The sequence below is a fragment of the Pelophylax lessonae genome (assembly GCF_965119305.1).
Source record: "Pelophylax lessonae genome assembly, chromosome: 5".
In the NCBI taxonomy this organism is placed as follows: Eukaryota; Metazoa; Chordata; class Amphibia; order Anura; family Ranidae; genus Pelophylax; species Pelophylax lessonae.
The window spans coordinates 476,363,993-476,381,809 of NC_138772.1; the positions used below are offsets into that span (position 1 = coordinate 476,363,993).

Sequence of the window (17,817 nt, forward strand, 5' to 3'; positions counted from 1 at the left end):
CCTCCTCCTCCTGATCGGACTGGTGCTGATGAGAGCGATCAGACTGGAAGAGGACGGACAGATCTTCATCGATTCTCCCCATCGGATGTCCTGACTGATAAACCTGAGCCACCAATATCCCCCCTCTTCCCTCCTCTCCCCAACATCCACCCCGAATATCTCCCACCGTCATTAGCACTCATTACTGTCCCATCCCAGCTCACCAATGCCCCATCACTTCCTTCCTTGCCCCCACTCATTGGCCGATATAGATCGGCCAGATCCATTCAGCCTCTGGGGATATCTTCTTCCTACACTGTGCGGGTACCGGCAGGGGGCGCCCTAGGGGAGACGATCTTCACTGTCCCCGATAGGAGGTATCGGGGGAAATGGTTTGAGATCAGCTGGCCCCCCGATCCCCCCATGAGGATAGAGAGCGGATCTGGTCGGCTGTACCTGACCCAGAAGCTGCAAGGAGGACAGACAGAGGTCCAGGTGAAGGTACACAACCTGGAGCAAGGTGAGGAGGACCTGTCATTGTCACCACTTATTCACATACACCATACAATCTGATTGTACCATTCCAATTATATCTACAAACTATGTCATGTATAGGCATGTGCGATTGGATAGAAATCGATTGTATTGTATAGGTCTGTTACATTATGAATGTGTGTGTATATATGTGTGTGTGTATATATATATATATATATATATACACATCATGTAAGAAACTAGAAAACCTATACAATGTTTTATAGATATGTGTGTGTAATGTAACTATATATATATATGTATGTATATACGCAATACTATACAATGTATATAAATTTATATATATATATATATATTTAATCTAAAAAAACTATACAGTGTATTCTCTCTCTCTCTCTCGCTCTATATATATATATATAGATATATACACACACACACATAATGTTACAGACCTACACAGTGTATATTTCTTTTATATATTTATATTATATATATATATATATATATATATATATGTGTGTGTGTGTGTGTAATGCAACTCTCTCCTTCTCTCTCGCTCTCTCTCTCTTTTTATATATATATATGTCATATACAGAATACATTTTATGGGTTTCTTACATTAAATATATATTGTTACTATATATATCTATATACAGATTGTATGGGTTTGTTACATTTTATTGGGTTCTATATATTACATAGTTCTGGCAAATGTAAATGAGATTGTGCAGGAATTACACACCAGATTGCAGTGTGCATGGCCACCCTACACACATCAAATCTGCATGGGGTTGACCCTTTAAACCAATCACTTTAATCGATCAGGTATCTGAAATGATTGTTGTCTGTAGCATAGATATAAATAAACTCCTATCATTCTGATCAATGTATAATAAAAAAAAAAAAAAGTTTATTGGAGGTTGAAAGTGACCATTTCACAATCCATCGATCTTCACATCTTCCTAATCTTATATGAAAATCTGCTAAATTCTTGGAAAGAGTTTTTATTAATAGTGAGGAAATCCCATAGTTTGGCAGATTTGATGAGAATATCGTGATAATTGGATTTACATGTGCAATGTATATTTATGTCCCGGCTAGATTGGGAGCGATCATCTGGAGTCTATGGGGTTCTTCGCATTAGGCTCTCACTTTGGTAATTTTCTAGCAATTTAAATATTTTTAATTCTTTTGTTACATAATGTCCCAAATGACTGATGGCATGGGGATGAGAAGGATGTTTATTTTATTAAGTACATTTTGTATTTGTTTTTTGGATTGCTTTGGATTTTTTTCATTGTGACATTTTTCCTTTCTAGAAGAGAACAAACATAAAAGCACAAGTATGATGAGACAGAACAGGTCTGGGATTTTGGGAAGGGGCTTCTGTATTCCTTTAGGAGCAATTTAAAGGCATAGTCCACCTTAGCATTTAATAAATACACCCACGTTAGTAATATAACTATCATCTTTATCAAGTTTGTATTGCTGGCTGTCTATTGTTGTCACCCTCTCTATTTGACTTGGTGACCTTTGTCACTAAAGCTGGACATAGACGGGTAGAATTTTGAACAAAATTTATTGGGGAAGGTTCTAATAAAGTGCGTTTGTTTTTCTAATCATTAGAGGGTCAAATCATCGTTCGTTTTTTACTGAATTGACAAGAAAATTTGAAGGAGCAGAATGGAAAAGTTTTCTCGAACAAACAAATTTCTAACAGTGAATGTGGTTTCCATTCTGTAAAGTCCATTGATTCCAAAATCAGATGTTAAAAGTCTTCATAACAAACAAATGTTCTGAGAATATTCAGAACATTTTTCCCAAGACTTTCCCTAAAAATTTTCATTTGAAATTCAATCTATCTATGGCCAGTTTATGACAGAAAGTGGAAATCCAACATTTTAGAGTTGTCTTTAGAGTACGAGATGGGGGAGATCCTCCAAAGGTAACACCTGTTCCTGTGCAACTCTCTAAGATGGGAATTTCTCTTACTTTTGAAAAATTTTCACTAATTTCCTGTTGCATACCCAGAACAGGAAGTAAAGGGAAATCTGTCCATTGGGACACAGGCACCAAAATTAAAATTATACATTTATAATGATAAAATTTAAATATAAACTTATCACTGCTGTGTATAAAACAAACTAAAAAAAAATTTTGTCTTTTTCCACCAAAACTGCCTGAAGCTGAATTTGGGGGAAAGCTCAAAACTAGCCAGATATTCTCCCCTCAAAGCCAGGCTTTCTCCCTTCAAAATCAAGCAATCCCCCTTCACAGCTAGACATTCACCCTTCAAAGCCTAAACATTCACCCGTCAAAGCCAGGCATTCCCCTATTTTAGCCAGCTATTTTTTTCTTCATAGCCAAACACTCTCCTTTCATATCCAGAAACTCTCCCTCCATTGCCAGAAATTCCCCTTCCATAGCCAGACATTTTCTCTTCATAGCCAGACATTCAACTTTTATAACCAGACATCCACCCTTCATAGCCAGACATTTGCTCTTCATAGCCAGATATTTGCTCTTCATAGCCAGACATTCACCCTTCATAATAAAGCATTCTCTCCTCCTAGCCAGACATCCCTTCAAAGCAAGCAAAGCTATTCTCTGCATGGCCAGATATTCACCGTTTATACCCAGACATTCACCCTTCATAGCCAGACATTTGCACTGCATAGCCAGGCATACTCCCCCATAGCCAGATATATTCCCTCCATAGAAAGGCATTCTCCATTAATAACCAAACATTCACCCTTAGTAGCCAGACAGTCTCCCTTCATAGCCAGGCACTGTACCTTTATAGCCAGACATTCACCCTTCACAGTCAGACATTCACCCTTCATAACCAAGCATTCTCTCTTCCTAGCCAAACATTCCACCTTCATAGCAAGACATTCACCCTTCATAGTCAGACATTCACCCTTCATAACCAAGCATTCTCTCTTCCTAGCCAGACATTCCACCTTCATAGCCAGACATTCACCCTTCATAGCCAAGCTTCTCTCTTCATAGCCAGGCATTCACCCAGGCAATCTCCCCCATAGCCAGTTATACTTCCTCCAAAGAAAGGCATTCTCAATTAATAACCAAACATTCACCCTTCATAGCCAGGCACTGACTTTTCGTAGCCAGACGTTCTCCCTCCGTAGCCAGACATTCTCCCTCCGTAGCCAGACATTCTCCCTCCGTAGCCAGACATTCTCCCTCCGTAGCCAGACATTCTCCCTCCGTAGCCAGACATTCTCCCTCCGTAGCCAGACATTCTTCATAGTCAGACATTCACCCTTCATAGCCTGACATTTCCACCCCATAGCAAGGCATTCTCCATTAATAACCATTTTTTATTAATTAACCAATTATTCATACATTCTCCCTTCATAGCCAGGCACTGTCCCTTCATAGCCAGTCATTCTCTCTTTGTATTCAGACATTCACCCTTCATAGTCAGACATTCATCCCTCATTATCAGACATTTCCCCTTCATAGGCAGACATTCTACCTTCATAGGCAGACATTCTACCTTCATAGCCAGACATTCACCCTTCATAGCCAGACATTCACCCTTCATAGCCAGACATTCACCCTTCATAGCCAGACATTCACCCTTCATAGTCAGACATTCATCCCTCATTATCAGACATTTCCCCTTCATAGGCAGACATTCTACCTTCATAGCCAGACATTCACCCTTCATAGCCAGACATTCACCCTTCATAGCCAGACATTCACCCTTCATAGCCAGACATTCACCCTTCCTAGTCAGACATTCATCCTGTGTAGCAAGACATTCTCTCTTTGTAGCCAGAAATTCCCCCTCCACAGCCAGACATTCACCCTTCATAGCCAGACATTCCCCCCTCACAATCAGACATTCACCCTTTATAGCCAGACATTCTCCCAGCCAGACATTTTACACTGAGAAATACAACATTGTGAATTACCGTTTTATTTTTAATACCAGCCTCCATTGGAAGGTGAGGAGTCCCATTACTGGGTGTCCTGAATTTTGGCTTATTTTAGCTGAGCTTCTCCCCCAGTCAGTGCATTGTGTGGCTGTGATGTCCCCAGCCTGAGCTCTAATGACAGGATATTGACAGCCATTCTGCCCTCGGGGAGGGTCTGTTCATAGACAACGCTGGTCAAGGTTATTTGATTTGGTCACCATCCTAACATGTCACTGCGCAGGGCGCCTGTACTGTGCCATCCCCATATAATACAAAGGGCTCCATTCACAAAGCTGATCTCCAGCTAAAATAAAACCACCTGCTGTCCTTGTAGTGGCATCTTCCACACCTAGCAGGGCTTCAATCTTTATTTATGCCTAGGGTACCATTAAACAGTGTTCTTACTTACCATATCCTTCTCCCCTGCAGGTTTCCTCCCTCCGTTTAGCTTCTGTTGGTAATTCTGTGTGACAGCTGCACTCTGATGTCAGGAGGCACAATGCAGAACCAGCATCCTAATACCCCAAACCCAGAGTGTCCGGAGCAAGTCAAGAAAAAGTGCTTCTTCCTGGCACCCTGTTAGCCTAGAGACAAAAGCAAGCCTTGCAGAGTGAGGGGATGCCCCAGTGCAAGGGTAGTTTTTATTTCCCTGGAGTTCAGCTTTAAAGCAGTTCTCCAGCCCCCCTAAGGAAAGATTAAAAGTCGGCAGCTACACATACTGCAGCTATTGACTTTTAACCACTTGCCGATCACCTGCCGCATATTTACTGCGGCAGGTCGGCTCTTTTGCGCAAAATCAAGTACCTGTACATCATTTTGTGCAATAGCCACTGGGTGGCACGCGTGCTGCAAGAGACGTGATTGCGCGCTGATTGGTCCCAGGGGATGCCAATCAGCGGGTCTACCGGCAATCATTTCCAAGAGAGGCAGAACGGCGATCTGCCTATGTAAACAAGGCAGATCACCGTTCTGACAGGGGAGAAGATGGAGATCTTGTGTTCCTGCTAAGTAAGAATACCCATATCTGTCTTTATCCAGTCAGACCATCCCTCCCACAGTTAGCAAGCACCAGCTAGGAGCACACTGATGTTAACCCTTTGATCGCCCTTGATGTTAACCCATTCCCTGCCAGTGTCATTAGTACAGTAACAGTATTTACAGCAGGAGTCTCCAAACTTTCTAAACAAATGGCCAGTTTATTGTCCTTCAGACTTTAGGGGGCAGAACTGTGGCCATGGGGAGTTGAACATTTCCTGATGTCAGTGGGAGTAAACCTTGCATCTTTGGCATTGGGGGTCATTTGGGAGGAATAGTGCCCCATCTTTGGTGTCAGTGCAAGAATAGTGCCATATATTTAGTGTCAATGGGAGAAATAGTGCCCCATCCTAGGTGTCAGTGGGAGGAATGGTGCCCCATCATTGGTGTCAGTGGGAGAAATAGTGCCCCCATTGTTGGTATCAGTGGAAGGAATAGTGGCCCATTGTTGGTCTTAGTGGGAGGAATGTTTGACCATTCTTCCAGAAGCGCAGTTGTGGGGTCAGGCACCGAAGCTGGAAGAGAAGGCCTGTCTCGCAGTCTCTGCTCTAATTTATCCCAAATGTGTTTTATCGGGTTGAGGTGAAGACTTTGTGCAGGTCAGTCATGTTCCCCCACCCCAAACTGGCTCATCCATGTCTTTATGGACCTTGCTTTGTGCACTGGTACGCAGTCATGTTGGAACTGTCAAGATACGAAAATATATGAAGAGCATATCGTTATATATCGTTATATAGTCAAAGAGTCCCCTTTAATATACTAAAAAAATATATTCTTCTTAATGCTTAGAATTCTAGTTGGTACGTTTTAAATACTGTGTCTCACGTTGTCCCAGAGGATATGAAATGTTCTGCCAAAAATGAGAAAGTTCCCGGAAAGAGATGTTTATGAAAATAAGCCCTTGTTACCGTAAAATGTTATTTTCCCTAACATATTCAATCTTTTTTAATTGTCAGACTAACCTGTCACTACGCCCTTGCTGGGTCAAGATGACCCGGTGTAATTGGGATTTTCCACAAGGAATGTATTGTCATCCGCCTAGACTGTATTGTGAAATCATGTTGGTAGGGGCCATCCCCAAACTGTTCCCAGACAGGTGGTAGCATGTAATTGTCCAAAATGTTTTGATCTGCTGATGCCTTAAGAGTTCCCATCACTGGAACTAAGGGGCCAAGCCCAGCACCTGGAAAACAACCCCACACCATAATCCCTCTCCACCAAATTATTTGGATCAGTGCACAAAGCAAGGTCCATAAAGACACGGATGAGCGAGTTTGGGGTGGAGGAACTTCATTGGCCTGACCTCAACCCAAAAGAACACCTTTGGAATAAATTAGAGTGGAGACTGCGAGCCAGGCCTTCTCTCCAACATCAGTGCCTAACCTCACAAATGTGCTTCTAGAAGACATAGACACACTCCTACCTTGTGGACAGCCTTCCCAGAAGAGTTGGAAGCTGTTATAGCTGCAAAGGGTTGGCCAAGTCAATATTGAACCCTACGGACTAAGACTGGGATGTCATTAAAGTTCATGTGTGTGTAAAGGCAGGCGTACCAATACTTTGGCAATGTAGTGTATATGGGGTTACACAAAGAAATTCACTAAGCTTTATTTGATTCTGAAAACGGCTATGTAACATAACACAAAAACTGCACCTCGCATCCTCAGCATTAATGTGCCTTTAGGCCTCATCTACAGTGCCTTGCAAAAGTATTCGGCCCCCTTGAACTTTGAGACCTTTTGCCACATTTCAGGCTTCAAACATAAAGATATAAAACTGTAATTTTTTTGTGAAGAAGTGGGACACAATCATGAAGTGGAACGAAATTTATTGGATATTTCAAACTTTTTTAACAAATAAAAAACTGTAAAATTAGGCGTGCAAAATTATTCAGTCCCCTTAAGTTAATACTTTGTAGCGCCACCTTTTGCTGCGATTACAGCTGTAAGTTGCTTGGGGTATGTCTCTATCAGTTTTGCACATCGAGAGACTGAAATTTTTGCCCATTCCTCCTTGCAAAACAGCTCAAGCTCAGTGAGGTTGGATGGAGAGCGTTTGTAAACAGCAGTTTTCAGTTCTTTCCACAGATTCTCGATTGGATTCAGGTCTGGACTTTGACTTGGCCATTCTAACACCTGGATATGTTTATTTGTGAACCATTCCATTGTAGATTTTGCTTTATGTTTTGGATCATTGTCTTGTTGGAAGACAAATCTCCATCCCAGTCTCAGGTCTTTTGCAGACTCCATCAAGTTTTCTTCCAGAATGGTCCTGTATTTGGCTCCATCCATCTTCCCATCAATTTTAACCATTTTCCCTGTCCCTGCTGAAGAAAAGCAGGCCCAAACCATGATGCTGCCACCACCATGTTTGACAGTGGGGATGGTGTGTTCAGGGTGTTGAGCTGTGTTGCTTTTATGCGAAACATAAAACATAACATTTTGCATTGTTGCCAAAAAGTTGGATTTTGGTTTTATCTGACCAGAGCACCTTCTTCCACATGTTTGGTGTGTCTCCCAGGTGGCTTGTGGCAAACTTTAAATTACACTTTTTATGGATATCTTTAAGAAATGGCTTTCTTCTTGCCACTCTTCCATAAAGCCAGATTTGTGCAGTATACAACTGATTGTTGTCCTATGGACAGAGTCTCCCACCTCAGCTCTAGATCTCTGCAGTTCATCCAGAGTGATCATGGGCCTCTTGGCTGCATCTCTGATCAGTCTTCTCCTTGTATGAGCTGAAAGTTTAGAGGGACGGCCAGGTCTTCGTAGATTTGCAGTGGTCTGATACTCCTTCCATTTCAATATTATCGCTTGCACAGTGCTCCTTGGAATGTTTAAAGCTTGGGAAATCTTTTTGTATCCAAATCCAGCTTTAAACTTCTCCACAACAGTATCTCGGACCTGCCTGGTGTGTTCCTTGTTCTTCATGATGCTCTCTGCGCTTTAAACGGACCTCTGAGACTATCACAGTGCAGGTGAATTTATACGGAGACTTGATTACACACAGGTGGATTCGATTTATCATCATTAGTCATTTAGGTCAACATTGGATCATTCAGAGATCCTCACTGAACTTCTGGAGAGAGTTTGCTGCACTGAAAGTAAAGGGGCTGAATAATTTTGCACACCCAATTTTTCAGTTTTTTATTTGTTAACAAAGTTTGAAATATCCAATAAATTTCGTTCCACTTCATGATTGTGTCCCACTTGTTGTTGATTCTTCACAAAAAATTACAGTTTTATATGTTTATGTTTGAAGCCTGAAATGTGGCAAAAGGTCACAAAGTTCAAGGGGGCCGAATACTTTCGCAAGGCACTGTAGATGGGTGAACCAGGCCTAGACACTGTCTCTGAATCCAGCAGCACTCTGGCAGCGTGCAAACTGGATGAATAGCTGCAGCCAGTTTGTATCCCTGGAGGCCCTACTCTGTATCGTGGGTCGGTCACCGGCCCTAATTCCTCATTGAAGCAGTTACATGGGAACAGCGGTGACGTCAGCCATTGATTTGTATTGGGTACAGTTCAGGCCGCACCACTGCTGGCCATGTTTGTTGGTACACAGTGTATACACGCAGATAGTTGTTCCTCTTCAATCTGTTACAGATAAAGTTGGACTTAACCAGGAGAAAAAATATTCAATATGTTTTATTAAGGTCTTACAAATACATAGTAGGTAATGTAGAGAATTATATACACATACTCAATTAAACAATACAATATCAATAAGAGGTCCTCACATCAATTATAGAGTATCAAGAAAACTCATGACCTTTTCCTAATGATAAATTAGGTATGATATCCAGCTGTTAAAATTGTGAAAACTAGAACACAAACTAATCTGGATTTTGACACTACTTTTTGTAAGGCTTCATTTACACCTATGTAGTTTGCTTTTGAGTGTTTCTGCAAAGCTTTTTGCATTTTTTTTAAAGCAATTTTGCCATGATTTTACCGCGTTTTGCGTTTTTAGTTTTTTATGCTATATAACTCCATAAAAACTTGGTAAAAACGCAATACATGCTTTTCTGCAGCTTCTCAACTAAAGTCTATTAAACCAAACATGCAAAAAAAAGCACTGTTTTGTATTTAAAAAAGTCCCTGACCGTTTCCAAAAATGCAGAGGCACAAACATGCATTGATGTGAACTTATTCTATAGGAACCCATGTTACAAAAATGTCCTGCGTTTCTGCAAAAAGCAATAAAAAATGTATTGGTGTGAATGGAGCCTTAGGTTATATTCATAGCTATGCCGTTTGTTGATTTTCCAGGCACGTTTTACAGTGCATTTTGCATTTTTGAATACGTGTTTTTGATGGCCTCTTGACGTGCTTTGCGTTTTGGGGTTTTTTTTGGCCAATGGGAATATATGACAGCTTTGATATCACAGGAAGCAAGTTGGTGTCAGTGGCAGATACCGTTTCCCATCATTGGTGTCAGTGGGCAGAATAGCGGACCATCATTGGTGTCAGTGGCAGGAACTGTTTCCCATTATTGGTGTCAGTGGGCAGAATAGTGGACAATCATTGGTGTCAGTGGGCAAAATGTCCCATTATAGGTATCAGTGGGAGGAATAGTGTACCATCGTTGCACAGAAAAACATTTATTTTTTTCTGTTTTTGGGAGAAGAATTCCCATCTTGGATATATTTTCAGGGCTGTCTCCATCCATCCCTTATCTCTTTTGGACTGGTCCTTATGGGCTGGGTGTATGGTATTGTATAGGTAGCTTCTTGACCTCACCAGCCTTATAAGTTCCTCTGTATTTACCATGCTGTTTGCCTGAATAAACTTCCTGGTTTGGTGGGCAGCCTGGGAAGTCTGTTGTTAGGGGAGGTGTTTGTTGGCATGCAGGTTAAAAATGCAAAAAATTCGGTGGAAACGCGTAGAAAACGCAGTACTTGCATTTCTGGTACATTTCCATTGAAGTCTCTGGAATCCAAAACGCAAACAGCTGTGGGTAAAAAAGTCTCTGACCCTTTCCAAAAACCGCACCAGTTGAAAACCCGGAGGTGTAAACGTGACCCATAGCAAATAATGTTCAATGAACTGTAGAGCGTTTCAGCGAAGCACAAAACGCTACGCAAAACGCCTAGGTGTGAAAGTAGCCTTAGGAAGGACTAGTAGAACGCTCACCCTCAAAAGGGCCTGCTGATGCTGATTTGCCACAGGTTCCTCTCCCAGATTAGTCCAGTGGCAGCCTGGCACACAGCAACCGTCACTCTTTCTGGCTCAATGAATAATCTAGGAGTTGCTGAATAAACTTGGATAGGGTGTAGGGAGCTGAGGGATACTCCATTAACACTGAACAGTAACAAAAGCACACTCTTCACTTGGTCACTACTTCTTCGAACAGTCTCTTTAGTAGAAGTCAAGGAGATGGACAACACTGGGATACCATAAGAAATGTCCCAGGCCAGGCAAGCCTAGCATCGATGCACAAGGGATAGCAGCATTAACAGTCACCAAGATCCTTCACTCAGGTGTGTACTTACAATGCTCCTTGATACTTGGATGCCTCCTTCTAATATCAGCCAGACATTTATCCAGTGAACTTTCCAGACCAGATCCTTATTAAACGCCAGAGATTTTCTGCAAACATGCCCCCTAGCTCTAACATAGCTGGGACCTCGATGAGCACATGTAGAACCCTAGCTGAGCTGCCTAGAAGGGCAACAGCCCTTCAGGCTTGAAACTTCTCCACCTGGATAAGAACAGGGCTGCCTCAGAGACCCCAGAATATTTATGCACCCTCCTGCCACATACTGGGCAGACTCCCCCAGGGATTGGTTGAAGTAAAATAAATATTCAGGTTGCAGATTTGCCTCTTCCTCACCCACTACATACCTCCAAACTTGTAGAGATGGGAACGAGAGACACCTATTATCAAAAGTATGTAGGCATAGGACATACCCCTTGCCATGCCCCCTTGAAGGAGAATTTTACAAAAAAAAATTAGTTAAACCCACAAGTGCTTCTTTTTTACGACAACTATTTCTTTATACTGGCTTTTGAAATGTACAAATTCAGCAATTTAGAAATTGGCTGAAAGGTTTAGCACTGCGAAACACTTTTTGAAAAATAAAAAGTACATTTTAAATAGATCAGACCAAAATGAAGGACAAATGAGGAGGAAAGAGGGACTTTGTTCCAAATCAGGGACAGTCCCTCAAAATCAATGACAGTTGTTAGCTATGCATACTTTCCGACTCTTTATACCCTGACTTTTATGGGGCTGCCTCCTAATATTTCCCTTCATCTCTGGCCCAGAGACACATGCAGGGGCAGCCAGGATACTTAAGGCCTTGATCATATGGGCACTGAGGTCCCTAGAACGTGAACCGGGCATTTTTTTTTCAAAGTCTCTAACCTCAAGGTGTTGTGTGCAGGCAGCCCATTGAAGTCTGTTAGGATGCAGCAGCTGCACGGATACACCACTCTATTCTGGAATCCTTCAGAAGACAGGGGTAAACAATCAAACTGGCAACCTGTGAATCCCAGAACAGCCAAAGCAGTCACCAACTGCACCACTGTGTCCAGGAGAGCCCAAAGGAACTAAATTCACCTAGCCTTTCTAGCAACCTACCTGGAAGGGTGATACACTAGGGTCGCTTTGGTTTGAGAATTTCTTGTACTGTATCTGCATTACCTGTGGAAAAAGGAAAGGGCAGATCAGAAGGAAGATACAGTGGGTACGGAAAGTATTCAGACCCCCTTAAATTTTTCACTCTTTGTTATATTGCAGCCATTTGCTAAAACCATTTAAGTTCATTCTTCTTCCTCATGAATGTACACATAGCACCCCATACTGACAGAAAAACACAGAATTGTTGACATTGTTGCAGATTTATTAAAAAAGAAAAACTGAAATATCACATGGTCCTAAGTATTCAGACCCTTTGCTGTGACACTCATATATTTAACTCAGGTGCTTTCCATTTCTTCTGATCATCCTTGAGATGGTTCTATACCTTCATTTGAGTCCAGCTGTGTTTGATTATACTGATTGGACTTGATTAGGAAAGCCACACACCTGTCTATATAAGACCTTCCAGATCACAATGCATGTCAGAGCAAATGAGAATCATGAGGTCAAAGGAACTGCCTGAAGAGCTCAGAGACAGAATTGTGGCAAGGCACAGATCTGGCCAAGGTTACAAAAAGATTTCTGCTGCACTTAAGGTTCCTAAGAGCACAGTGGCCTCCATAATCCTCAAATGGAAGACGTTTGGGACGACCAGAACCCTTCCTAGAGCTGGCCGTCCGGCCAAACTGAGCTATCGGGGGAGAAGAGCCTTGGTGAGAGAGGTAAAGAAGAACCCAAAGATCACTGTGGCTGAGCTCCAGAGATGCAGTCAGGAGATGGGAGAAAGTTGTAGAAAGTCAACCATCACTGCAGCCCTCCACCAGTCGGGGCTTTATGGCAGAGTGGCCCGACGGAAGCCTCTCCTCAGTGTAAGACACATGAAAGCCCGCATGGAGTTTGCTAAAAAAACACCTGAAGGACTCATAAGATTCTCTGGTCTGATGAGACCAAAATAGAACTTTTTGGCCTTAATTCTAAGCGGTATGTGTGGAGAAAACCAGGCACTGCTCATTACCTGTCCAATACAGTCCCAACAGTGAAGCATGGTGGTGGCAGCATCATGCTGTGGGGGTGTTTTTCAGCTGCAGGGACAGGACGACTGGTTGCAATCGAGGTAAAGATGAATGCGGCCAAGTACAGGGATATCCTGGACAAAAACCTTCTCCAGAGTGCTCTGGACCTCAGACTGGGCCGAAGGTTTACCTTCCAACAAGACAATGACCCTAAGCACACAGCTAAAATAACGAAGGAGTGGCTTCACAACAACTCCGTGACTGTTCTTGAATGGCCCAGCCAGAGCCCTGACTTAAACCCAATTGAGCATCTCTGGAGCTCTGATGCTGCTCATTCTGGCTTGATGTTTCATATTGATCCAATAGTAATACAGTGTATTGGATAGTGGGAGGAAACCATGCAGATGAGTGCAGGGGATATCTGTACAGCCCTGGCCAATAGGCACAGGAGGGGCCCTGGCGCATGCTGGGTGACTGTACTTATATCTGAAGGGCACATGTGGCTCCTGGTCTTTGGCTGCAGAGCGGGGACCAGGTAGGGAGGGGGCTGCTGCCTTTCCCCAGCACAGGCTGCCATGCGGCCTCAGGTGGTCCACCTGAGGGTCAGAAACAGAGATGCTGAAACCCAGGGACTCTTTTTTAGGGGTTGACCGTGGGAGGATGTCCATGGATCTTGTCTGGTATCACAGAGGAAGGTGACCTGCGGATAGGGCCTTGTGAGTACAGACATCCCGGATCCTAGAGACTGGTGCTAGAAAGTCAGCGGGCTGAGTGTAAGCTAAAGGGGATACTTGCTAGAGTCCTGAAGATACAGAGTTCACTAAGTCTGCTGCTAACACATGGGCCATACACACTATAAGATTTTCTGAAGATTTTTTCCTTTAGACTTACCAAAACCATATAATATGAGGTCAAACCTAAACACTTTAAATTTGTATGCAATCTGGCAGGCCCTTGCGCTACATAGAAAAGGTAAATCTGAAGGAAATCTAACCACAAAAGTTGGATAGTGTGTATCCAGCTTGAGTGCCGGGACACACTTGTGCGATCCGGGAAGGCTGCGAATTTGCAGCCTGTTCCCGCATCGCAAACGCACATCTGGCAGTTCACACTGCCATATGCGATACGCAGGGGGTGTCAATGAAATGTTAACGACACCCCCAGTTTTATCGCATATCGCAGTGCGATCTGACAGTTCGCACTGGATCGGATCACACAAGTGTGAACCACTGTGCGATCCGATCCTGATGCGGCTGAAAAAAAGGGTCATGTGCGACTTTTGTGTGGGTGCAGTGCGAATTTAGCCATACAAAGTGTATGGCTGAATTCGCACTGCACATACGATCGCATGTAATGAAGGAGCAGTGCGCTCCGATATTACATGTGATCGCCGCACACGCTATAGTGTGAACCGGCATTTAGGCCTCTTTCACACATGCTGTCCGTTTGTCCGTTTTTCATCCATCCGTCGACGGATGAAAAACGGACATCAATGTATCTCTATGTAAAAACGGATGACAACGGATGATCATCAATTAACATCCGTTTTCATCTGCTTCCGTCAATGTCCCTTTTTTGGAACAGATGAATGCCCTATTTTTCATCCGTCAAAAAAAACGGATTGGATGGAAAAACGGATGACAACAGATAACAACTGACGAAAAACGGATGACAACTGAAGAAAAACGGATGAAAAATGGATGATAAACGGATGGAAAACTGATACATTTTGTATGTGTGAAAGGGGCCTAAAGGCCCGTACACACGCACCGATTGTCGGCCGAACGAACGGCCGTCTTTTGTCCAGTGTTGTTGTGTTGGTTGAAAAGTGCTCAAGACTGCACACTAATTTTGTCGGCCAACAACAACCAACTTCAGAAGTGATGTCATGTGCTGGATTACTTTCCGTGCGTTTTTTCTTCTCTGAGCATGCCCAGTCTTGCTCCTCTGGCTGTTGTCGGCCGAAATCTGTACTGACTGACGAACAATCGGCCGTTCTGGTGATGGCCAACAAAAATTTTATAGCATGCACACCAGATTTTATTCGGCCGAAAAGTCGCAGTCGGTTGTCGGAAGCATCATACTAACAAGCCAACAATCGGCCAATCGGACGTTGGCCGAATATTTACGGCCGACAATCGGTATGTGTGTACGGGCCTTTAGGCCCCTTTCACACATACGGTCCGTTCAGTTCATCAGTTCAGTCACGTCAAAATGTATCAGTTTTCCATCCGTTTTTCATCAGTTGTCATCCGTTTTTCGTCAGTTGTTATCCGTTTTTTATCCGTTTTTCGTCAGTTGTTATCTGTTGTCATCCGTTTTTCCGTCCGATCCGTTTTTTTGACGGATGAAAAATAGGGCATTCATCCGTTCAAAAAAACGGACATTCGGATGGATGAACGTCAACGGATGGATGAAAAACGGACAAATGGACCGTGTGTGAAAGGGACCTTAGTCTTCCCATGAAAGTGCTCTATGGTTCAGCAGAAGATCTGCTATTCAGTTCCACTAAGTGAGGCCAAGTGAGCGTTGTCCTCAACCATACAAAGTTGAATTTGGAGTATCCCTCTAATCACTTCTCCTATCCAAGTTCTCCAAATAAAACACCAAAAACAAATCTCCTAGACTGGTCATTGGAGACAATGAGCGGAAGAATGTGCGTGCACCTGGCAGCGTGTGAAAATACCCAGTATCTGGCAACAGGATTATCAGAGGGAGACCCAAGATAGATCTATACTCAGCAGTCCCTAGGGGGGTAGTGCTACATACACAATGCTTTAGCAAACTAAATGTCATCCAGTTAGACTTTACATCTACGTTAAGCGGAGTTCCACCTAAAACAAATAAAATACCCCCGGGACAGTCAGGGCTAGTGCATTCCACAATGGATAGCCTCTGAACTGTCCCGGGTTGCACTTACCTTTAAGAAGAAATACTTACCTTGAAAATGTCTTCTCCAGCGCTGCCATTTCCGGTGTGGGCAGCTGAAGCCAGTGCGATCCTCTTCTGCGTCCTCTTCCATCCTCTTCGGTCCCGCGATGCACTGCACCGGCCCCACCGCCACTTCCGGGGCTGCAGCGTCATCCCTGCACAGCTTCTGGGCATGCCCAGAAGCTGTTTAGCAAGGTATGACGCGCCTGCACCGGAACTGACGTCGGGGCCGGTGCAGGCGCATTGATTCCTGGGAGCGATGACGTTCAGCTCCCAGGAATCATTGCAAGCCAGGAAGTGACGAATCGCTGTGGCCGCCGAGGGGAGGAAGAGGAAGTAAGGTAAGTATATTATCTTCTAAAACAAGGTAAGTAAAAAAAAATAAATTGCGATTATCCATTTGTTTTTCAGGTGACCCGGAGCAAGAAGATGGACGGAAGTTACATTTTAGGGTGGAACTCCACTTTAATGTGCGTCTGACATCAAACCGCCCTGTGCTGGCAGGGATCTGTTCACTATATCGTACTCCTCTCCATACAGCCACCTCACACCAGCAATAACAAAGGAATGTTCAATCCAGTGTGACTGCGTGGTGCAGGGACTATAAATATTATTTAGTAATTAGCCCCCATCCGTTTCATATGTCTCCTGTTTACATTTGCAGAGTCTGAGGTGACTGTCAGTACAAGTACATTATACTAATATGGTCACGTCTGTACGGCGTCCCCAGAGAGTTCAAGTTAGGCCAGTCACCTGACCTGCACCTCGGCACTAAGAGCTCTTCAGTTTATAAACAGGAAAGAGGGGAATCGGCTATACCCAACCCATTATTTGTTTTCTTTAGATGTGTCTGTGGGGTTATTAATGGCTGCCTTAGTGAAACTTGCCATCAACTGTTTATCCTCAGCAGAGGTATGGCTGTTGTTGAAAAGTAAGAGCTTACTGACACCGTACAGCGCACGTTATTGTGTGTATGACGCGTGTGCACCGATGTGCGGTGTGAACACGCGCTGCAATGTGTAGTTCAAATGCACTGCAGTGCTTCTTTTTTATTCCTTCCTTTCTTAAATTCCTCTGTTTTTCTATGTGCTGCACTAGATTGTGACGCATTGACACATGTTGTAAGGCTCGATTCCCATCTATGCATTGCTTTTGAGCATTTCTGCACTGATTTTTGCTGTTCCACATTTTTGCTGCCATTTTTATGCTTTTTTTTTTTTTTTTTTTTTAGAAAAATTGTTGTTGGTCAGATTTTAGAAAAGCAAAACGCAAAGTGGCAAAATCGTATTAAAAATGCACTACATGCTTTTCTACAGCTTCTCCATTAAGCCCGGGTTCACACTATTGCAAACTGAATTTATTCTCTCTTGAGAAGAGGACAGGGCCATCTTACTGAATGGGCATGCTGGGCAGTTGCCCGGGGGCCCACTTGCCTGGGAGGCCCCACCTTCCCAGCCCTAGCAAAGCATTAGTCCCAATTCCCGCGTGCATCGTGCTGAACTTAGCAGGTGGCATGCGCCTGTTGGCCCTGCGCTGCTGTCAGGTCACTTGGGCCGTGGAGGGGGAGCCCACAACTGCAGGAATGCCTGTCCACCTCCACAGGAACAGGCAGACACAGGACAGTCGAGTCTGACCCCCGTCCATGTGTGTGTTCACCAGACCCAGCTACTGAACTTGGAAACTGTCATTAGCCTGGCATTGCTGTAGCAATAAATATTGCCTTATCGATAATTTGCATTTTTATTCTCGTGGGTGATTGTGTAGGAGGGGCCACAGTGCACTGCATTTCCCGGGGGCCTTTACTGCTCTTAAGATTACATAGTAGGTGAGGTTGA

At 43.5% G+C, this 17,817-nt stretch overlaps 1 protein-coding gene across 1 annotated transcript in view; it reads left to right on the forward strand.

The window, feature by feature from the left end:
• The first annotated feature begins 291 nt into the window (after positions 1-291).
• Positions 292-17,817, forward strand: part of LOC309556827 (neural-cadherin-like) — a 128,280-nt gene continuing 110,754 nt past the window's right edge. Inside the window, exon 1 of the mRNA XM_082259348.1 lies at positions 292-499. Within this exon, the coding sequence (XP_082115474.1) occupies positions 403-499 (97 nt within the window). The 5' untranslated portion in view covers positions 292-402. The remainder of the gene's footprint in view (positions 500-17,817) is intronic.